Raw genomic sequence first — 23,662 nt, forward strand, 5'->3', positions numbered from 1 at the left:
CCAAGAACATAAGAAACAACGTTATTCTGTGGGAATTTCAGTACATCAGCATTATGTTTCCTACAGGTTTACTCATGGTTCCATTTAAAGTCATGTTCTCATTGTTCCGAGAACGTTAATGTTCCATAAAAACCACAAGAAAACTAGTGACGTTCAGAGAACGTTCTAAGAATGTTATTTAAAAACATCCATTCCGTTCTGAGCATTAACAAAACTCTCTCTATCCTCTATCTTGTTAAGTGTGCTCTGGTGTGTTGGCCACACCTGATCTTAATGAGTGCTTGTTTCCTTTGAAATGGGGTCTGTTTGAATAGACAAAAATTAACAGCTTTGTATGTGTAAAAAAACAAACATGGAATGCTAGCTCCATCCTGGTGGGATAGTGGACCAAATCCATGAACAGAGGATTATAGGTTTGAATCTCACTGATGCCGTGTCACAATAATAAATTAATGTTTCCATGATTAAAGCAAATGGAGTTTCCATGTTCTATCTGTGCTTGGAGTTCAAAAAAAGTTAACCAAAAATAAGCTAGCGGTGTTATTAAAAGGCTTACTGAAACATTCAGTGAAAGGAAGTAAGTTAAAAACCTCCAAATAATCTATAATATCCATTCTCAGACCATTAATAAAACCTCCCAGGAAAACTTTCAAGGAACAAGAGTAAAATGTTATCAACCTAAAAAATAAACGTTCCAAGAAGGTGAAATGTTCACTTCCGTTTAACCGGTCAGGAAACGTATGGCTTCGTTCCCAGAACCAATGGTAAACCAAAAAAAATTACGTTCCCACATCTTCCAAGGAACCTAATGTGCTAGCTGGGTCTCTAGTCTTGGTTATACAACTTTTGAAATCTCATAGTATCGTCGCTCGAGGAAGCTGCAGACAAGGTAATCTGAGCTATCTGATTAGCCAGCCGTAGGCCTATAGGTGCACTTGATTTGCTCTCCGGGCCCGAGGGGTATGGCACTTGGAGGCAGTGGTACATCAAAGCCTAATCATAACAATTATTCTGGTAAACATTTTTTGTGCAAAATATTTAGGAGCATATGCGACCAAAATGGTTGCACTTTAGAGCCTTGCACGCACACTGTATACATAGTCACACTGACTATCACTACGGCCCTCCCTCTCTCCACTGGGTGAACATGAACCGTGCCACACAGTTTTACCTCATTAACCCTTTAACAAGATACAACCTCACACCCCCGCTCGGCCCTGCGGCCTGGAGGGAGATCTGAGGTGATCCACAGGGTCAAAAGTGGAGCGCTCCACAGGGGGGGGGGGGGGGGGGGGGGGCTGAGACACGGTCTTACTTTCACACATGGTCCACGCCACAAAAAGCCAACTTCAAAGCATTGTTCCCCGGCTCCAATATCGCCAATCCTACCACCACCTTTCACGAGAGAGAGCGAGAGAGAGAGAGAGAGAGAGAATTGCACTGCCTTGGGTTTTCAAACTTTAGTAATTGAGGACTGTTTCTTACCCTTTTTTAAATGTATTTATTTAACCTTTATTTAACTAGGCAAGAACAAATTCTTATTTTCAATGACGGCCTAGGAACAGTGGGTTAACTGCCTGTTCAGGGGCAGAACAGATAGACTTCATGGTATGTTACCTGTAAAAAATAAAAATAAATATGTCCCATTTCTACCACATTCTTGTTGAGATAAGCGTTTTATCTCTCCGTGCACATGAGTTTGAGTAGTCGTTTGCCAATGTGGGCGACCTTCTATTTTAATAAATCCATTGAATATATACCATCACAACGAAATCCATTATTAATTTGTTTTAGGCAGGTCCTAAGAAACATAAGACTAATAATTTATTTTCGAAAGAATAGAAATGACATATTTTGAGTTGAATTATGTTGCTTGTCTGTGCAGCCTATATGCTACATGGCTGTGCCATGCACATGAAATCAATAGTTATTGTGTTAATTAAAACAGACAAGACACTTAGGCTACCCTGATCACAGTCAACACAGACGCTGATTCAATGAAACAAAATCACATTGATTGATTAAGACGAGTCATAGGCTTTTGGTCGGGAGTAGGCTACTAAGCAACTGCGAGTGAAGAGCAACATAATCCACTTGTTAAGCTACATAACATGCTGGCCAATGTTCGCCAGTGCTAATACATGAGCCAACTAGACAAGATGATCATCAGCAGCGTTGACCTCAACATAGCTAACATTTCTACAGCCTAATTGTAGCCTAACCAACATTCAAATGTGGATTTATCAACACGAGTCTCCACGCTTGTCTCAAAAAAAAAAGCGTGAAACGGTGCTGAAATAGTGAACACACGCTGGCGGGTAGGCTGTTGCTTCAAATGTATTCTAACAATTGGATGACTCTCATCCTGAACACACGCTGGCGGGTAGGCTGTTGCTTCAAATGTATTCTAACAATTGGATGACTCTCATCCTGAGTTTCAGTCAGCAAAAAATGTGATGATTTAAATTGCATTAGCCTACTTTATTCCAATATTTCCGTTATTTAGTGGAACAGTAATTCTTTATGGATACATCCTGTTGTGGTTAAGAAAAACACTGCATGCGGTGGGCTATGAGAAAAGATGGGTGAAGTGACATGCCTCGCAAAGTTTAAAACTGGCAGGAGAATGGTAGTAACCGGCGCTGCCGAGCAAACATTAAGAGCATAGTGCGTGTCAATGACGCCTCAGCATTACGGCTACATTTCATACCGTAGGCAGAACTTTACTGCAATCATGACTAGGTCGGTTGGCGGAAAATAAAAGTAGAGGCTTTATTGCTGGCAATACCTTTCACATATAAAGAAAATTGAGCAAAAAACTTGGTGGGATGCTAAAGTTGGAGGGAAAACATATTGGTTTGAAAGGTGTATAAGACTATTAGAGAGCATTTCCGATAGAAGTAATGAAATCGGATGGCAAAGTAGAGAAACATTTTTAAACACTGCACCTCTTGGGGCAATAGGTGTTCAAATTAGGATAGTGAACCATATGTCTAATTCACATGGATGGGTGGGATGGGCAAATTTGATGGGGTTGGGGGCCACAAAAAATAGGAACTAATCATGAGGGGCCGCAGTGGCTAGCGGGTCTGCATTCCCACACATGCAGTCATGCCTTTTGAGGGCCCTAAGTGAAAAAAATTTGAAACATTTGCAGTTTTACAGCTATAATTTCCAGCAATTTATCACATTTTGCCATATTTTGGAGAGAAATATTTGCAGCTTTGAATATGATATCTGAGTGAGAGTGACTAACAAAACCAATGGGGACCACTCGGTCAGTAATTCGACCATGATTAGTTTAGATAGCTGGCTAGACTAACTTATCAATCTTTTTTTTTTTTTTTTGCTGACAGGTGAGTGACTGTCAGTGACTGACATGACAAGAACAAAACTGCTGATGCACGACCAAATTTAGAAATTGCACCTTGTGTATTCTACTATTCTAACTCAAAAGTAAGTTGAGACCCGGACCGAGTTCCTAAAAAAACGAACAAACAAAACGTGTTAGATAGGATAAATAATGCGATACGTGTGAATTAGGGGGTGGCTTCCATCCAAAGACATGGGTGGCATGTAAGACCTTAGTGTCTTACTACAATGAAGTCAATGGCCTAGAGTAGGCTAAGTCCCTACCTGGCAGGTGTCAACATGCCACACTAATTACTATTACAAATTAACAACAAATTGTTTTTTCATGCAAGAGCCGCTGCTATTACCCAAGCCACTGGTTGTGCTAAGGAGTTATGATAACTCAAACCACAGGAGTCTCTTCTCTTGTCTAAACAATCCTGCCTGATGGAATTCCTAGCCCTGTTGTGGTAGGGTTACCATACATCCTTAGAAAACTATACTCTTAACAATAAGGGTTCCAAAACAGTTCTTCTGCTGTCCCCATAGGAGAACCCTTTATGGTTCCATTTAGAACCCTTTTTGTTTCCATATTTTCTTTGAGTTTCAAGTGGATAGACCATGTAAACCCTCTGTAAGGGATCTACATGGAATAGAGTTCCAAAGGGGGGGGCATACTACTGGAAGCTTTGTAAGTTTACCAGTAAACTTCTAGAATTTTGGTATCTTTCAAGGTTTTTATGTAATCTACCACAAGACATCTAGTGGCCCTTTTGAGTACTTCAGATTATCACAGGTGTCTGTAATAATCTCTGTCCCTGTGTGGCCTTATCACATGTAAAACATATGAAATAAGAATTTTAAAATAAAAAATAATGACAAAGCTGAAAAAGCATTATCCTAAATACAAACCATCAATTTAGTGAATACCATTGATGTTAAATATGAGGGTTTCAGCATGAAATATTATTTATATTCTTTTTAATTATTTGACTATGTCAATATGTATTTGTTGTCAATGTTTAGGTATCAAACTGGTGGATTCAATATGTGGAAGATTTGGAAGAGTTAATGCTTTTTTTCATTCATTTGGCTATTTTCTCTTGAACCATATGGTCTATCTATTAGAAACTCATGGAAAATATGGACACAGATATAATAAATAAATGTTGTATATGAATACATTTTTATAAATGACCAAAGTTACTCAAGATTGCCATACATTTTCTGTTAATTACTCAAGTTTCCTTTATCTTACCGGTAGGTTTGCAACCCTAACCTGGAACCAAAAAGGGTTCTGCAAAGGGTTCTCCTTTGGGGACAGCCAAAGAACCCTTTTAGGTTCCAGATACACTCTTAGAAAAAAAGGTGCTATCTTCTCTACATCCTTAAAAGCTGATGGGTTTTAGGTATAATCCTTCTCCTGGCTCTTACATTTAAATTGTGTTAGTTGTTTTCAACCAAACACTGCTTACTAAAACCATACACATACTGTACAGTGTGTGAGTGTGCGCATGTACAAGCGACTGTGCTGTAATGATGATATCCAGCCCTATCCAGCTACTGTCCCTTACCCCATCATGGCCCTGCCATCTCGAAACCAATTAGTATGTAAACTACATGTGACCCCTGCCTACTTACACCTATTAGTTAGGGCTCCTGTCTGTGAAAGTTGTTTACACAGTGTGCTCATGAGACCTGGCTGCCGTTCCAAAAAAATCATATTGAGTTAAGGAGAAGTCATCCAAGATGTAATACAAATAGCTGTAAGAAAAAGACAGGAATTTGAAGAATGTGAAATCAGTTTTTTCTTTTTTTTCTCCTTTCACATTTTCTTCACCAATCATCCCTACCGCAGTTTTGCTCCACTGTCTGGTCCCTAAACCAAGTTAGCAAAAAAAAAAAAAAACTGAATGGAGTCGAATGCATAAAAGTACCACAACAAAGCATACTCAGTAACCAAACAAGCTGGAAATGTGAGGTAGCCACACGCGACATTAAAATCTTAACGCGGCTTGTAAATTTCCCTAGATTACACTTAAACATGGTTTATTTCTCCTTCTATCTCTCTCCACATCTCTGTCTGTTCTGTTTGTCCCGGCTGTGTGGCATAAAGCCAGAGCAAAGCACACAAATGAACATGGACTTTGAGTCAACACAGACAACAACAAGACAAGCAACAACAATGACCACAACCACACACTGACCAAAACCCAACCATGCAGTAAGCTATATTACAGACAGTCTTATGTCTGGGCCCATGTGGAATGACTCGGGATGCATTCCATCTCTGACAAGGTCTGAGGGAGAGGAGAACGGTTGTTCGGATGCCTTCCACCCAGCAGAATGCATCAGACGCCCCACGTACACAGGATTAGGAACCATGGTTTTTACTAGCTCTGCCTTCACCGTATTTGGGTCTTGCCAGGGTAATCATCCAGAGAAAGTAACTTAGTGCATCTAAATGGGACATTTCATATTCAGCACTTGGTGAGAATATATCACTGTTCACTCTCTATCTACAACTTTGTAACTACATACTGTATATACTGCCAGTATCACCCATGTGGTTTTGTGCATGGCATGGCTAAAGTGCTCTGTTCACTTCTGTTAGAGCAGAATGGCGGTGCTGTGTTGACAGTCCTTTTCAGTATGGGACTGTCAACTGTCAACATTGTTAATAGAAGCAACATAGGTAGCCTAATTAGATGATTGATGAGGCATCTCATTGGTTCGTCTCGACAATCTCTCTCTCGCTCTCTCTCTCTAAACTCAGCATCAGGGCCCTGTAATGACTACCAGCACTTGGCCCCAGCCCGAGACCTAATCCTAGATCCAACCTAGTGCACAGATCCTTAATAAATACAAATACAGCCCCGGTTCCAGCCCCAGCTGAGTAGTCCCAGCCCCAAACAGCACAAGTCCAATATCCCAGCCTAAGCTTCAACCCAAGTCATGCCCCTGTCCATGTCCTATAGCTCTAGCTTCAGATCCAAGCCCTGCCCTACCCCCAGCCTCAGTCAAGCCACAGGTCCAGCCCCAGTCAAGCAGCAGGTCCAGCCCCAGCCATGCCACAGGTCTGTCCCCAGCCCAGCCCCAGTCAAGCCGTAGGTCCAGCCCCAGCCCAGCCCCAGTTAAGCAGCAAGTCCAGCCCCAGTCAAGCCGCAGGTCCAGCCCCAGCCCTAACCCCAGCCTAGCCTCAGTCAAGCCGCAGGTCCAGCCCCAGCCCTACCCCCAGCCTAGCCTCAGTCAAGCCGCAGGTCCAGCCCCAGCCCTACCCCCAGCTGCATTCATCCATCCAGCAGCCTCACACAGTTGGTGGGTTCGGGAGCACCACCACCATCACCATCAACTCCAGTACAGTACATCATGTCCGGCGGATTCCTAAATTCCTAAATTACAGGCAAGTTCCAAGCAGTGAGACGGTTTATTGCATCTGACCGGCTCACTTCCTCCCCATACCAAAGGCATTGCATGCTGGGCCTTATTTTGATGTGGCGTGTAAGCATAATTAGGAGGTCCAATAAAAGCAGAGAGGAGGGAAAAAGGAGGCATGTCCTCTGTCGAGTCTTAATAAAGGGTGGGGAGGGGGTAGAGAGAGCCCTGCTCAGCTCCACCATGCCTCCCTGTCTGTTGTTGTAGCAGCCATTAGAGCAGGCGTGGATGTAAATACTCTGCAGAGCCAAAGGCCAACCCCACACGCTTGTCTGCCTGCCTCTGTATTTGTCAGGGGGAGGGGGGGCTCCTGATCTCAAGTTACCAGGGCCTTGCAGAGATCGATCCAAAGTAGGTACTAGTCTGCAGGCACACGGAGACAAACACACACAGACATGGCAAACAAGAGTCAGATATGTGTCTCACTGCAGTAGTACAACACTGGACCATCCCTATTCCCTCCCTGCCTATGTCCCTAGGAGTGGTGATGTTAATCACCTGCAGCCCAACGGCTGCTAAACTGCTGGCCAATCAAGTTCCAGCTTTCAACCTCTTAACATATGCCCTAATTTTTTATAGTGATCCCCCATACTTCAAATCAAAATGTTAGTCACATGTGCCGAATACAACAGTGAAATGCTTACTTACGAGCCCCTGACCAACAATGCAGTTTAAAGAATAAGCAATTAGAAACGTAACAAGTAATTCAAGCGCAGCAGTAAAATAACAACAGTGAGTCTATATACAGGGGGGTACTGGTACAGAGTCTATGTGTGGGGGCACCGGTTAGTTGAGGTAATATCTACATGTAGGTAGAGTTGTTAAAGTGACTGTGCAAAGATGATAACAACACAGAGAGTAGCAGCGGTGTAAAAGAGGGGGGGGCAAAGCAAATAGGGTATCCATTTTATTAGATGTTCAGGAGTGTGGGATATAAGCTGTTTAGAATCCTCTTGGACCTAGACTTGGCGCTTCGGTACCGCTTGCTGTGCGGTAGCAGAGTGAATAGTCTATGACTGGGGTGGCTGGAGTCTATGACAATTATAAAATGCTTATAGTATTACTTAAGAATCACACCAATTATGACCATATTATCAATGCACTGTTCTGAGTAAATGCTGAGTAAATGCTTGAGTGTCTTCACATGAGTATAGTGAGAGGTTAGTTGACGAGGGCCTCCCTCTCTCTGTCTCTGGTCCTCTCACCTACCTCCGAAGCCCTCGCATGACTCACTTTTGTGTTTAAATGCTTATTTTTTGTTATTTTATTCGCACCACTTAGAAACGATCCCCACATGATGACTTTTATGGCCCAATAAACTCAAAGAGTATCGAACCAAACTGGCTGGCCATATTTAGTAGCTTTATAGGAAAACGTATTAAGGTATAATTGCTTTAGGCAGGCGTGCTATTGTGAGAATAACATAGGTGAGGGTTGCAAAATTTCCCTCGCACTCGAAAGGGACACTGGACCTTTTGTCTCCAGCTCTGGAGTTTCCAATCACCACTGGGAAATATGGACTGTATTACAAGATTCATATAATAAGTCCATTTTACTTCACATTTCCGAAAATTAACTTTCACAGTGTGGTAAAATGTAGCCCGAAAGAAAAACATCTGTTTGGCATTTAGTGTTGCCAACATATGGGATCCTCTGATGACAATGATTGAGGGTGGAAGAGAAGATCTTGTGTATTTCCCAGAGAGAAAAAAAAAAAAAAAAAAAAAACAGGAACCAAATCTACACACAATGACTGTTTCTCTGCAGTGACCTGATAAATGGAAACGTGTAGAAGTGTATAAAACCAGCCTTCTCCTCTGTGTGAAATGGATCTTCCTCAGTCTTCGCTCAGACACGAAACAGCGCACAAAAAAAAAGAAGAGAGAAAGTGGAAAAACCTAAGCCCTCTAGTTCGCAAACTTACTACACCACCATCGAAATCAGAAAGCTACGTGTCGGTGCCCATTTAAATGAATTAGGGCTTATTGAGTTTATAGGGTGAAGGGGCCTAGGCAGAGGGTGAATAGGCAGAGGGTGAATAGGCAGATGGTGAATAGACAATGTTTTTTTTTTGTGGTGAGAGAAAATGAAGACAAAACAGAAACAGATAACCCACAGCTTGTCACGTGGGTCCTGAGGAATCTCTCTGAGCCTGACTACAAGTTCATGACACCTGTGTTGTTTTTTTCCTCTGGGGGATTTCCACCAGTGTAGCATGGCATCGGTGCACTGAGGACTGAGGACCCTTTCACCGGCTTCATTTGATACGGCTGTGAATGAGACCTAGTAGGTCTGCTACACTACAGACAGGATGGACATGCTTGGGTTAGTGGGTCCCACCAGACTGACCTCGCCGCAAAAGTTACTGAATTTATTTGTCAATGCTGAAAACTTGAATTACCTGCCATGATTTTCCACAAAATTGGCACTGTCCAAACACAAAAACACACCTGCATAAACACTTGCATGCATGCACACACACACACCCACATTAACTGCTTGGCTGATGGGTCCTGGGAAGAGAAAGGGAACACGGTTCCTCCACGCTGCAGCCGGGGCTCAGGTCAAGACTTGGCGAGCAGTAATCCCTCTCAGGTGATGCTGCTCACATTCAGCCACATCTAGCTGATCTGCTTAAATATGTTCTCTCCTGTCCCTCCACCCCCTCTCATCTTTAAAAACCCCCTCGGCAAGGAGCAACATTTAGGAGGATGGGGGTTACTGCTATTCCACACCACGAACCCCGGATTGCTTTTCAGCGTTTCTGTAAAGTGATCGTTCCATGTGCCGCTTTGCGCAGACACGTCGGTGCACAACGTACAGGGCTCCTTCATAACCAGCCAGGAGAAACGCACTGCTGCTGTGGAATAAAAAAGTCACACAGTGCTCCTGGCTTAGGAGAGAGCGTGCACACAAACAGGATACAGGGCGCCCATCCCGTGGATTAGAGTGGCATTATGTGAAAAGGCCTTGTTAAAAGACATGCCGTCTGCGGGCCCCTTTTCACTTTTTCCAAAGACAGAGTGGCAAAGCTGCTTTAAGAGTGGCCTCGTGGAGTCGGTTTAAAATGGCTTCATGTCCACCAAACAATAAGAGGGACAATAAGCTATTTAATAGACAGTCATACTATTTATATATAATAATATGACATTTAGCAGATGCTTTCATCCAAAGCGACTTACAGTCATGCTATTTGTATCCATTTCTCTCACAGAAAATACAGAGAATTAGCAAGTGCGGTCTGAGTGCTTTCAGGGCGGCAGGTAGTCTAGCGGTTAAGAGTGTTGGGCCAGTACCCGGCTAGGTGAAAAATCAGCTGATGTGCCCTTGACCAAGGCACTTAGCTACTTAAAGGAGCAATTAGGGCTTTGAATGAGTGTCTGCTAAATTTCTCAAATGTAAATGTAAGGCATATCCTTCTAAGTAGGGTTGCACATTTTGGGAATTTTCAGAGGTGGAAACTATCCGTGGGAATTAACGGGAATATGGGAATTAACGGAAATATATGCAAATTAATATTAATACCATTTAAATGTAGATGTTTTTTGCATTGGATATATTTACCATATATGGAGACAGAAACATAAATCTTTTACCTTATCATAAGTAGACATAACTGCAAACGATTAAATCCTTCCAATTTAAAAAACGATTTAGTTACGAATTGAACTTGAATTAAATGAGTTGACTCTTCACATGGGATGATTTCACTGAACAACAAAATAAAGGGTATATCGAATGATCCCCAATGATCCATCGCATCTCCCAAAACCCTTTTCAACATGTCATCAGACTCTGAGGCCTTATCTACACTGTCACTTTCCAAGCTTGTTGAGGATGTCTCATTGTCAGGCTCAAAAGCCTAAAATTTTCCCGGATGGCCACCAATTTTTCAACTGTTGTATTGGTCAGCCTGTTGCGTGCTTTGTTGTGTGTGTTCCCAAACAAGGACCAGTTGCGCTCTGAGGTGGCTGACGTTGGTGGGATTTGGAAGATGGAGGTAACATGGGAAAGAGCCTCGGATCCATAAAGTCAATTCCACCAGGTGGCTGATGAGAATTTCGGGAAAATTTTCAATGGGAAGTTAATCCCTGGAATTTGGGGAATGTTGCTTAAATTCATTTAAAAAAAGTTAGCTTATAATAGTAAACCTTTAATGTGGGATACACAAGGCAATTCTAGGTCTTGTGGCATATTTTGGTTAAACTATCCCCAATTTAATGGAATTGCATCCCTCTGCATGTGCATCACATGTGCAGTGCACTCTTCCGTCACATGTACAGCTGATTCTCAAGATCTTGCACACCAATGAGATGCTATTGAGCCCACACAACTACAATGTCTGAGCAAAGGACTACCTGCTTTCTGTTAAGTTTTGATTACAATAATGGGTGGGGTGAATATATTTTATGACATACATTATTTTTTTGTTAAATAGTAAATAGTAGCCTACAGCAAAGTGTGTTTTAAATCATTTATAATTTAACAATTTCTGCTAGTTAGCTACCATGTGGGTTTTAGCTTGCTTGAGCCTGCTAACTGAGGAGTGTTAATTCACCTGTTTCCATACATGTTTCATTTTAAAACATTTATCTTACAAAGGAGTTGTTTAATGTAACTGCTTAACTATGTATATGTCCATAGAATTGTATTTTTATTTTATTTTTTCTCATTTAATCTTTACAGGAAAATGCCACGGGCACTATCTGATGTGTGGCTTTTCCTTCTACGTTAGCTGCAGTGAACTATGTACATTTGCAAATACTATGCCAAATCATGTGACGAATGCAACAAAGATGCAGAATCATCTGGCCAAGTGCTTAAACTTCCCTCAGCGCTCACAACAAGCAACCTCTGACAAAAGTCCCTCTACTTCTATTCGAGGTGAAAATGATGAATCAGACACCTTATCAATAGCAACAGCTCATGGTCCTCCTGTAATCAGATGTTTTTTTGACTCAATGGAGGAACGTAGTCAAAGAAATGCTGATGACTGTCTTGCTCAAGCTGTGTATGCAACTGGTTCACATCTGATGCTCACAGGCAATGTGTATTGGAAGAGTTTTCTGAATGTTCTTCGCCCAGCATACACCCCTCCAACCAGACATGCTTTATCTACTCATTTACTGGATACAGAGTTCAAGTGAAGGTCAAGCAAATCATAGAGAAAGCAGACTGTAAGCAGACTGTATTGCAATCATATCTGATGGGTGGTCGAATGTTCGTGGACAAGGAATAATTAACTACATCATCTCCACCCCTCAACCAGTATTCTACAAGAGCACAGACACAAGTGCTCTTGTGTCTGAGACATACCAGTCTCTACATTGCAGATGAGCTGCAGGCAGTCATCAATGACCTTGGACACACAGAAGGTATTTGCACTGGTGACAGACAATGCTGCGAACATGAAGGCTGCTTGGTCTAAAGTGGAGGAGTCCTACCTTCACATCACACCCATTGGCGGTGCTGCTCATGCATTGAATCTGCTCCTCACGGACAGCATGGCACTGAAAACAATGGATACACTCTACAAGAGAGCCAAGGAAATGGTTAGGTATGTGAATGGTCATCAAGTTACAGCAGCAATCTACCTCACCAAGCAAAGTGAGAAGAATAAGAGCACCACATTGAAGCTGCCCAGCATCACCCTTTGGGGGGGTGTTGTCATCATGTTTGACAGTCTCCTGGAAATGGCCATATCACAGTCAAGAGGATCTCATATCAAGAGGATCCTACTGGATTATATACAGTGCCTTGCGAAAGTATTCGGCCCTCTTGAACTTTGCGACCTTTTGCCACATTTCAGGCTTCAAACATAAAGATATAAAACTGTATTTTTTTGTGAAGAATCAACAACAACAACTGGGACACAATCATGAAGTGGAACGACATTTATTGGATATTTCAAACTTTTTTAACAAATCAAAAACTGAAAAATTGGGCGTGCAAAATTATTCAGCCCCCTTAAGTTAATACTTTGTAGCGCCACCTTTTGCTGCGATTACAGCTGTAAGTCGCTTGGGGTATGTCTCTATCAGTTTTGCACATCGAGAGACTGAACATTTTTCCCATTCCTCCTTGCAAAACAGCTTGAGCTCAGTGAGGTTGGATGGAGAGCATTTGTGAACAGCAGTTTTCAGTTCTTTCCACAGATTCTCGATTGGATTCAGGTCTGGACTTTGACTTGGCCATTCTAACACCTGGATATGTTTATTTTTGAACCATTCCATTGTAGATTTTGCTTTATGTTTTGGATCATTGTCTTGTTGGAAGACAAATCTCCGTCCCAGTCTCAGGTCTTTTGCAGACTCCATCAGGTTTCCTGTATTTGGCTCCATCCATCTTCCCATCAATTTTAACCATCTTCCCTGTCCCTGCTGAAGAAAAGCAGGCCCAAACCATGATGCTGCCACCACCATGTTTGACAGTGGGGATGGTGTGTTCAGCTGTGTTGCTTTTACGCCAAACATAACGTTTTGCATTGTTGCCAAAAAGTTCAATTTTGGTTTCATCTGACCAGAGCACCTTCTTCCACATGTTTGGTGTGTCTCCCAGGTGGCTTGTGGCAAACTTTAAACGACACTTTTTATGGATATCTTTAAGAAATGGCTTTCTTCTTGCCACTCTTCCATTAAGGCCAGATTTGTGCAATATACGACTGATTGTTGTCCTATGGACAGAGTCTCCCACCTCAGCTGTAGATCTCTGCAGTTCATCCAGAGTGATCATGGGCCTCTTGGCTGCATCTCTGATCAGTCTTCTCCTTGTATGAGCTGAAAGTTTAGAGGGACGGCCAGGTCTTGGTAGATTTGCAGTGATCTGATACTCCTTCCATTTCAATATTATCGCTTGCACAGTGCTCCTTGGGATGTTTAAAGCTTGGGAAATCTTTTTGTATCCAAATCCGGCTTTAAACTTCTTCACAACAGTATCTCGGACCTGCCTGGTGTGTTCCTTGTTCTTCATGATGCTCTCTGCGCTTTTAACGGACCTCTGAGACTATCACAGTGCAGGTGCATTTATACGGAGACTTGATTACACACAGGTGGATTGTATTTTGCACGCCCAATTTTTCAGTTTTTGATTTGTTAAAAAAGTTTGAAATATCCAATAAATGTCGTTCCACTTCATGATTGTGTCCCAGTTGTTGTTGTTGATTCTTCACAAAAAAATACAGTTTTATATCTTTATGTTTGAAGCCTGAAATGTGGCAAAAGGTCGCAAAATTCAAGGGGGCCGAATACTTTCGCAAGGCACTGTATTTTGGGAGAGAGTGGTAAGCAGCCTGAATCTCCTGAAACCTATAGCAGTAGCCATTGCACGGATTAAGGGAGACAATGCCATCCTGTCTGATGTTCGACGCCGCTTGCAGATGTAAGAGAAGAAAGTCGTACTGCCCTGCCCACTTCACTGTTGCTCCAAGCAGAGGAAACTGCAGTTATGAAATACATCAAAAAGCGTGAAGACTTCTGCCTGAAGCCCATACACACTACAGCGTACACGTTGGACCCCAAGTATGTTGGCAAGAACATCCTGTCTGGTGCAGAGATCAACAAGGCCTATAATGTGATATAATTGCCGTGTCTTGCCACCTTGGCCTGGATGAGGGTAAGGTTCTTAGCAGTCTGGCGAAGTACACCTCCAAGCAAGGGCTTTGGGATGGAGATGCAATATGGCAGTAGTGCCAGCATATCTCATCAGCCACCTGGTGGAAGGGACTTTGTGGATCTGAGGCTATTTCCCCTGTTGCCTCCATCATCTTCCAAATCCCACCAATATCAGCCTCCTCAGAGCGCAACTGGTCCTTGTTTGGGAACACACACACCAAAGCACGCAACAGGCTGACCAATACAACAGTTGAAAAATTGGTGGCAATCCGGAATTTTTTTTGGCTTTTTAAGCCTGACAATGAGCCATCCTCAACAAGGTTGAAAAGTGACAGTGTAGATGAGGCCTCAGAGTCTGATGTTCAAGAGGTGGACATTGAGGAGGTCCAGGGAGAAGACATGGAAGCCTGAGAGGAAGACAACCAAAGCTTTAGTTTCTAGACTATCATTTTACAGATGTATGTTGAAAACGGTTTTGGGAGATGTGATGGATCATTGGGGATCATTCAATATTCCCTTTCTTTTGTTGTTCAGTGAAATCATCCCATGTGAAGAGAACTCATTTAATTCAAGTTCAATTCGTAACTAAATTGTTTTTTTACATTTCTATTGGAAAGATTTAATCATTTGCAATTATGTCTACTTATGATAAGGTAAAAGGTTTATGTTTCTGTCTCCATATATGGTAAATATATTCAATGCAAAAAACATCTACATTTAAATGGTATTAATATTAATTTGCATATCTTTCCGTTCATTCCCATATATTCCCGTTAATTCCCACGGAAAGTTTCCAACTCTGAATATTCCCCAAAATGTGCAACCCTAGTGCTGTACAGTCTTTCACTACTATAGCCATTTCCTAGTAGTGGATTTACAAACTCCCCTGACCCATGGTGCATCTCTTCCTCCAGGCAACATTGGTACTTGAGTCTGTTTTTATGTAGTCAGCAGGTGGCATCATTAGCCAGAGAATAAAAATGAAAACCAATATCCTTGAGTGTAGCAATGATATCATAGGAGGCTTCATTGGCATGAGTTCCCCTTTTTTAGTGGGCGGGGTAGAGGAGTAAGGAGGTGTAAATCATTGGTTTAATATGAAGAGAAAAAACAATAACTACAGTGGAACAGGGGATTGAGTCATGTAGTAGAGTATAGGAGTTGCTTGCAAGACATGATCAAACCATTTACACCACAGATTCCCTTAATTTAGCCTTAGCCTGACTCTCTTACAGTTTGCCTTTGAACACAGACTGTTGCCGACGAGAACTGTCCTGCTTTTCACCCTTGCATTCCCATACACTTCCCTAGCTAATCCAATCATATACTCTATGTCAACGGCAAAGGCTCTACTACTTATTTCAGCCAACTTATTTGAATTTATTTCAGCCTGAAAGGTAAAGACATTTGTTCCTCTACACACAGGATATTTTTCTTTACCCATAAAATATATATGCCTGGGGAGCTTAACGTGACCAATTCCATATTCAGTTTTTAAAATGTGTCTGGGACAGAACATTCCAGACTGATTTGGAAACCTCACTATGTTACTGCTGCTTGCCAGACATACTGTATGTAGAGCTGTCATAGTGAACCTCGAGGGCAAGGCACAAATATTCAGCCCTCTAAGAGCACATTGAACAGTGATCTCTCTCTCACATGCTTCTCTCAATAACCATAATAAATAAAGGAAGGAAGTGAAAACCTAAAGCTTTGCTGCCTGCCAGTGTGCTAAATGTCGCTTTTGGCCTCAGTTGGGCCATTCCATTCCAAAACAACAGGAACCAATCCTCCACCTCCCGCCAAAGAACTATCTGTACAAAACCCATACATTGCTGAGGGCTGGAGCATCCAGTTTGAGATGTTCAGAGAGTTTACGGTAATGTGTGTACAGCTCAGCCTAATCCCACCCTCAGGGTCAAATGTATAAATTAACCTTTTGCTCTCACCTTCAGCCACCACCCCCTCCCTCCCTCTCTCTCTCTCTTGCACACACACACAAGGGTTAAACCTCTCTAGCCTGCTAGCCGAAAGCATTTCAGCCACTTCTATCAACAACAAACACAGAAACACAAACAAACACACACACCTATGCCATTATCAATTTTCCTCTCTCCCTACAAGCATCTCAAACTTAACCAGTTCCACTCCGTGCCAAAAGGTTTGATCCCATTAAGAACATTATAGTATGGAGCATCTGAGATCACCAATCCTAGGAGAAAAATAGAGGAGCGGAGAAAAGTGTGTGTGCCAGTACCCTACAGTGATTGCTTGATTATTTGCAGATGGGCAGTGGAAGGCTTGCAGCCAGGAGTGGAGGTTCCCCCTGGCATGCCTTGCATATGATTAAATGTGTGATTGCCTTACAATTTACAACCCCCAAAAAACATGCATTGAGAAGAGTACTGTACTCCACACCACACCGTATAGACCTAACATGTTCAGTTTAGGGCATTTGTGCTATAACCAGGGGTCAGTAAGAAACAGCACACACACTTCAGATTAAGCAGTGTTCCCACTCTCCCTTGCCACCACTGGAGTAAGGACCTTGCTTATGGGGGGGGGGGGGGGGGGGGTGCTGCTGCTAACAGCAGGCACACTGATGTCACAGTCTGCTCATTCATTCCACCTTGCTGTTTTTACCAATGGGCTAAATCCCCAGAGGCGATTGTTATGCGTGTACCAACTGTTCAAAGATAACTCTGCGGTTATGAGATCAATTAAATCCAGCTTAGGAGGTTGAAGAGGACGAATTCATGACAGGGGAAGGGGGTTCCGCATCTATTCATTAAAACTCCCACAATACGCCCCCCTAAGCCGCTGCGCTCGACAATAGATACAGAGCCGCACTGCCATCTTTTCACCGTCTAGTCGCTGTAGCCTACTAAGCAGTACCACATTTAATTAAAGACACAGACCTCTCTTTGTTGGCACGGACAGTCGGACAGGTAAAAGCACAGAGAGCCCGAAGCAATGTGGGGTAGCCTAGGCTATTTGACCAAACGACTCACCAACCGCAACTATGTAAGAAACGCGAAGCAGATAACAATATCACAAATCTTATCAGGCATACTTGGGTTGGCAGCAAACAATGACCGTTATGTGTCCAAAACGCACATTTTGCGCATTTGCCAAAATGTCCCCAAAACATAACTTCAAGAATTACCTGTAATCTAGTAATACAACTAACTATGTCTTTGAGTGGTGAAGTCTAGCCAATTTGTTACAATTTAGTAAAATATTTTCCACGTTGAACTCATGAAGTCGCGAACAGTTGCCTTGTAAAATATGCCCACAGTCTGGGCAGACTCGGCTACTGGTTTCACTATCCGTTTGGCAGGATGGATATATTAGGTGGCTCGAATCCATTTTTTTCTGCGCTTTTAATCTTCTAGTGGCAGTTGGTTGATAATATCAGAGTGCATAAAACTCATCCAGGAACGCACTTACCAGAAATGCATCACCTCAATCAAATACCCCAGACCTAGTCTACAGGATGCTGGACGGTCACTGTATCCTGATCAATAAACTACGCTCAGGGCGATGATAGTGTCAACTTGTAGGCGACGTGTTATGTCTGAATAAACTGGCAATCTAATCAATAAGCAGAACCGGATATACAATGGCAACAAATGTTGAGTCAACTCTTGGTCTCAAAATGTTTCATATTAGCTGTTCGACCATGTCTATTTTTATTTTTATAATGTTGCTGGCTCAGAAACTATCCAAAACTTCTCGCTCTGAACTGTCACATTGGCAAGGATGATATATGCATATATAGACGATTTTTCACTTACCTCTTTTGTTCCTCCTCCAGCGATTTGACTGCGTTTGACAGTTGCTGTACTCCATACAGTGCAACACGATTAAAGCCAATGAGAAAAGTCGAAACTGCATCTGGACGGCTGGTGTTCCGACTCGAATAAGAAGTGCCAGTGGTGTTGGGATGAATTATCTGGTTCGTGTCCTCCAGTTTCTTGAATGATTCCAATTTGTCACACATTAAACGAGCAGCGACAACATAATATCTCACCACTGAATAATATCATTTTATGAAGTTTACCCTTCATTCACAAGTGTCCCTTTGAGTGCTGTAAAAATAAAGATATGGGTTATTGTGATAACAAATGTGACAATATCAACATCTATCCAAACACGGGAAGAATACTTGATCTATGGAGTTTAGGAGGCTAAGCCTATTGTATTTAAATACACTGCAATAATGAAAAAAAATTCTGCCCCACGTGTTAATTTATTCTCAATTCTCGACAAAAGAGCTTGGTATGAAATTAATGCATAACATTGTAACGCTTCTCAAACAAGCAATAACCTTCCAATATAATGAGCGCAAGAAGCTGCGTTTAACAATGAACACAACATGAAACATACCTGCATATGTGACAGTCTAAATCCACTTCAGAAAGCCACAGTGGATTTGGAGCATACAGCATCACCTCTTGTATGAAAAGTTATTCTGAAGAGAACAGAGGTCCGAGTGATCTCCCTGAGATGCACGCGAGTTTTATTCCGATAATACCTGCTTCCCCGGTGAAAGCGTGTCCTTCTTCACTTCAACAAACTTGTCTACACCATTCAGACGTCTCGTTTTACCTTGGGGTTTAAAGCAAAGGATATAAACCCAGTAGATTCTCCTCTAGATTGTCTGCATCTGCGCTTCGAGCCGAGGTGAAGTGGTAGGTTACTACTGGTCCTGATGCTTGGGTTGCTTTCTCATATAGCTGCTCCTGTCACGTGGAGATCTCTAGATCTGTGGGGCTGCTCAGAATTAGAAGCCCCTTGACCAGAGTGAAGTATTTTTTCTTATTATTTTAGATAATGAAGATGACACATGCTATTTAGCTGCCTAGGTCCTCTCACACAACACCGAGGCTCCCTCAGGGTCCTAGTGCAGGAAATAAATAAACGCAGCCGTTTTGATTCTCGTGTGAAATGAGGCACAACACGTGACGTTTGAGTGGGGTATTGTTGTAAGCTATCATCACCCCTAGTTTGGAAGTTGAATGACCTATAGGCACTCTCTCTCAAATTCCAAATGAAACTTTACGTTTTTTTCTATGTGGTTCGGAAACGGAGTTTGTTTGGTCGTTCAATTATGAACCATTGACCAATGAGAAGTGGTCTTGCTCAAAATGGGCCTATCACCGACATGTGTGCACCCTTTCTTTCACATTTAACACCAACAGGAAACGTCTTCTCAACGATATATCTTGTCGGGAGTAGTACCTGCATGGTTAAACTGTTATTTCCACCATATGACAAATATGTCTATTCATGCCTCAAAAAGCTAGTGAATTGCAGTGCAAGTTATTCTCATTTTAGGATTTCAAAGAAAACATATTGCTGTATGGCTTTGACTCGGATGTATTTAATAGTCTAATTTGAATGGATAAATTGGGAAGACTGATCATCATCAATGTTTTACCTTCATCGTCGTTGCCGTCATTGCCATTTGCTCCCAAGAAACAAGAATGCATGAACTTCAAAAGCTGCAAAGGCCTTACTCTGGGAGAATGTCATGTGATTGGACAACTATTTGCTCCACTAATGAATGTGATAACGTTAGTAACTTTAACGGTTAAACAATCTACCTAATCAATTGACACAAAACTAAAAATAATTAACAAACCATTAGCATCACCTCAAAATACCTTAGGATAGGCCTACTACCGGTCCTGAAAAAAAAAAAAAAAAAAAATCTCAGGTTAGGCCTTACTTCAGATTTCCTGATACCCACAAGGTCCAGTGTTCACCTCCTGTTCTGGTAGAAATGGGATGTAAATGCTGTACCCCGTTTGGACCACTAGGTGTGGCACTTAATCTTTTATTTATTCTAGGAAATTAGTTTGTCAGGTGCTTATCAGGACAACTGTCTGCTACCAAATGGGAAGCAATATCCTACTCAAAATAAAGTGTTTTAGGAAATGACTGAGGCCCAGGGGTTACAGATTGGTGTAAAGCATTTGCTACGCTCAATACGTAGTCCTTGTATAGAAAGCACACGTCTAAACCTTGGATGTTTTCTGAAAAGCCAGAGGTCAATTCAGTCTGACCAGTCAACAAGAAAATGAACAGTAAGGTCCGTAAAAAAAATTGGAATGAATGTTTTAAATCACTACCAAAGGCTTTGTAGTGAAAACCATTAATGATTTGTATTTACAATACCCTGCTCGAGTTATATAACAAACATTCAAACAGAGCACGATTAAAAATGATTTATTGTAGACAATGGAGGGAGGAGCTGTGTCATATAGGAATATCAACCCACAGACAAAACCAGAGACCTTCCATGACATTTACCATTTTTACACATTGTCACACTGGTTTTATACAAGACACAGGAGAAAAGGGGAGAGTGTTCTAACCTCAAGCAATAACACAATACACGTTTTCCATTTCAGCAGAGGATCCGCTTGCAAACCTTTTGTGGGAGGAAAACCTCAGACAATATGTAAAAACAAAATCGTGGAAGCATCCCTGCCAAAACCAATAGTGAACTTCTGCCTGTTTATTACTTTATTCTCGTGCAGTGACAGACATTGTGGTCAAAGGGTTGTTTGCGGCAAGTCTGGTATTGGTCTGGACATCCGACTAAAACAACACAGGAGAGTGCACTGGTAAGGTGAACGATAATTAAGGGCTAGGATAACTTATTTTCATGATGAGTCATGGCGAAGGACCGGTAAACCAATCACTTTATCCTCCCCGCTGGCCTGGTCCAAGGTGACGTCAGTGTTTGAATCGTCTGGCTCCGAGCCCCGAGTGCCATGGAAGCAGGAAGCACCTCTTCCTTTCTCTCCAGAGATGCAGCAGCCTATGGAAGTTTCAGTCTACCGAAGGACCACCAGTCACACACAAGAGTAGTCACCTACCTGAAACCATCTCCCCGTCGAGAACAAGGTAAAGTTGAGGTAAAGGGAAAGAAAGTTACATGAGAACACAGAAGCTGAAGGAAGAGTTGGTGAGAGCAGGAGGTGAGGAGCGCTAGAGGCACATTAAACTGATTCGTCTGGCTAATGGAGGTTTACGAGTCCCTCATGTCCTCGGAGGGAAAGATGACTGGCAGAGAATATGACCACTATTAACTGTACATCACCTCTGTCTGCCCCCTCCTCCCACTTCCCCTGCTGTGTGACTGCCATGGTGAACTGGGCCACTAAAACACCATAAAACCCAATAGACTAAACAGTCATTCATCATTACAGCGCATACATGAGCCGTATCACCCAAAACAGTATTAACTGTCCCACTCAGTGACTTAATGCGCACATTAAAACTTCCAAGTATTACCAATGCAAAGTCAGACCACTTAGGCCTCAACCGCCATCTGTAATGTCCAGAAATAAAGCAATCATTGGTGGAAATGGTTTTTGCACGTCTGTTTTATTGAATCACTGATGACTTGAACCAAGGGGGGGGGAAAAAATCCTCTGCTCCTTGAGGGACAAGCAGAAAAAAACAGAAAAAAAAACAGGATGTTGTTGCTGGATGGGAATGCTGTGTAGAAACAGGAATAAAAACATTCTCGGTGGTGTCTTGCTAAAAGCCAGTCTCTTGACCTGCCCAGTTGGGTGTCTAGGGGGGAAAAAGTTAGAGAAAAGGGAGGAGAGGTTAGACTACCAGTTGACAGACATACATTATTTTGTTTGAGATTTAATGAATTCTGTGTCCACATTACAAATAAATTATGTGACGAATTAGAAACATAGAAATCCCCATGAGTGTATGTAGTTGTACACTTGAAGTGGACTTAAAATGGAATGCATGCCGAACCCCCAAACAGCCCATCCAGACAGCAGGCAGTAAATGTATTAGAAGTGATTTGTAGCCCTGAGGATGTAATGACACTGTTGTTTGCGGTCTCTTGTCTAATTGCAGAAATCACTTAATGAGGGCCTCTGCTTTTACTGAACAGAGTTATAGCAGCTCTCTTACTGCAGATATTCAAACAAAAGGGAGGTGGTAACTAAACACATCAAAAGATACCTACTCAGAACTGGACATTTAAAAGGGGGGACATTTAAAGCACACTAGTTGGCCCCGTCGTGATTAGATAGTTATTATAAATATAATCTGAGAGGGTCGATGAGGCGGTGGACTGACTCATTTAAAAAAGGTTAAGAATCTGTTTGACTGTGGTTTTACATACATGTCCTTCTCTCCCCAACTTCAAGGAGCACTGCTGGCATGGGGAGAGGGTTGGGCTCAGGGATGTGCGCGATCAATGAAGATTGCCTTCGTGGAATAGTCTTACATACCATTCATACACAGTCAAGATCAAAACAGACCGAAATTTGGACCCCAAGCCAAACATCTGTGGGGACCTGTACTAAGTGGAGGGAACTCCGTAGTCTTGAGTAATGTTCAGTGAGGCTAGTGTGAGAATCAACCTTATTTACACAGAGGTAGCTGAGTCACAGCCCTGTTTTACAGCGGTGTTGACATCTACCTTGTCATTAGGCCTATGAAGATCAAAGGGATGATGAAAGTGCCCACTAGCTCCGTTAAAAACTGCTCTTACTGGCTGATTCCGTGTCAAGTGGAACGTTTTGTTGAAGCTGGTTCGTCAACATTCTTCTAGCCCCGTTCTCTGAGCTGATCATTTCAAGAGGGCTTTGAACTCTGTCACCCACGTAAGAGACACAGTCAGCTGGAAAAGGGAATAGGTAGTCTAGTCTTTGACAAGGGATGGGTAGTGGTGACAACTCGCTTACCTCGTTCCTGCTGGCATGGGCCATCTTCTTCTCGATGTTCATGGCCAGCATCTGGCTCCTGAAGGACAGGCTCTTTGTCTTCTCAATCACCTGCTGGTACGGCGACACAGCGTTGTTCCCCATCACCACGTGACCCTGGATAAGAACAGGACAGGGTGAGGCGCGCACAGTTAGGCCTAAACACACAGCGGGGAGAGCCAATCACATCTGGTCTCAGACACCGTACCACCAACCGCCAGCCTCTCGGGACACATTTATGTAAATCTCAGTACACATCAAGGTAATTCTGTCATTCCAGACTGAGTGGCTAGGGTATGATTTGATGATTACAGAAAACTCTGCGCCGTGACGGGTATGCCAAAACATGCAAAACCCAATGTGGAGGAAAACAAGGACATAAAAAGGTTACGGTATTGTGGTCGCTTACTTCATACTGTGTTGATTTCCCTCCTATTATGCTAATGGCAGACAAATCCCATGCCTTGGTACTCTAGTCTAAAATCATTCTACAGTTATGCACGTATACTGCATCTT

General features: G+C 42.5%; 2 protein-coding genes across 2 annotated transcripts in view; both read right to left on the reverse strand.

Moving 5' to 3' along the window:
* Window positions 1-19,306, reverse strand: part of LOC110489798 (R-spondin-2) — a 79,223-nt gene extending 59,917 nt beyond the window's left edge. The window contains exons 1-2 of the mRNA XM_021562721.3: window positions 18,786-19,306; window positions 18,194-18,487 (exon numbers count right to left, since the gene is read on the reverse strand). Of these exons, the coding sequence (XP_021418396.1) occupies window positions 18,194-18,293 (100 nt within the window). The 5' untranslated portion in view covers window positions 18,294-18,487; window positions 18,786-19,306. The remainder of the gene's footprint in view (window positions 1-18,193; window positions 18,488-18,785) is intronic.
* Window positions 19,307-21,778: 2,472 nt separating this feature from the next.
* The window catches only part of LOC110489806 (eukaryotic translation initiation factor 3 subunit E), a 46,465-nt gene continuing 44,581 nt past the window's right edge, over window positions 21,779-23,662 (reverse strand). The window contains exons 12-13 of the mRNA XM_021562732.3: window positions 23,129-23,263; window positions 21,779-21,989 (exon numbers count right to left, since the gene is read on the reverse strand). Of these exons, the coding sequence (XP_021418407.1) occupies window positions 21,954-21,989; window positions 23,129-23,263 (171 nt within the window). The 3' untranslated portion in view covers window positions 21,779-21,953. The remainder of the gene's footprint in view (window positions 21,990-23,128; window positions 23,264-23,662) is intronic.

This window comes from Oncorhynchus mykiss, chromosome 2 (assembly GCF_057628025.1).
Source record: "Oncorhynchus mykiss isolate SJ-2025 chromosome 2, ASM5762802v1, whole genome shotgun sequence".
In the NCBI taxonomy this organism is placed as follows: domain Eukaryota; kingdom Metazoa; phylum Chordata; class Actinopteri; order Salmoniformes; family Salmonidae; genus Oncorhynchus; species Oncorhynchus mykiss.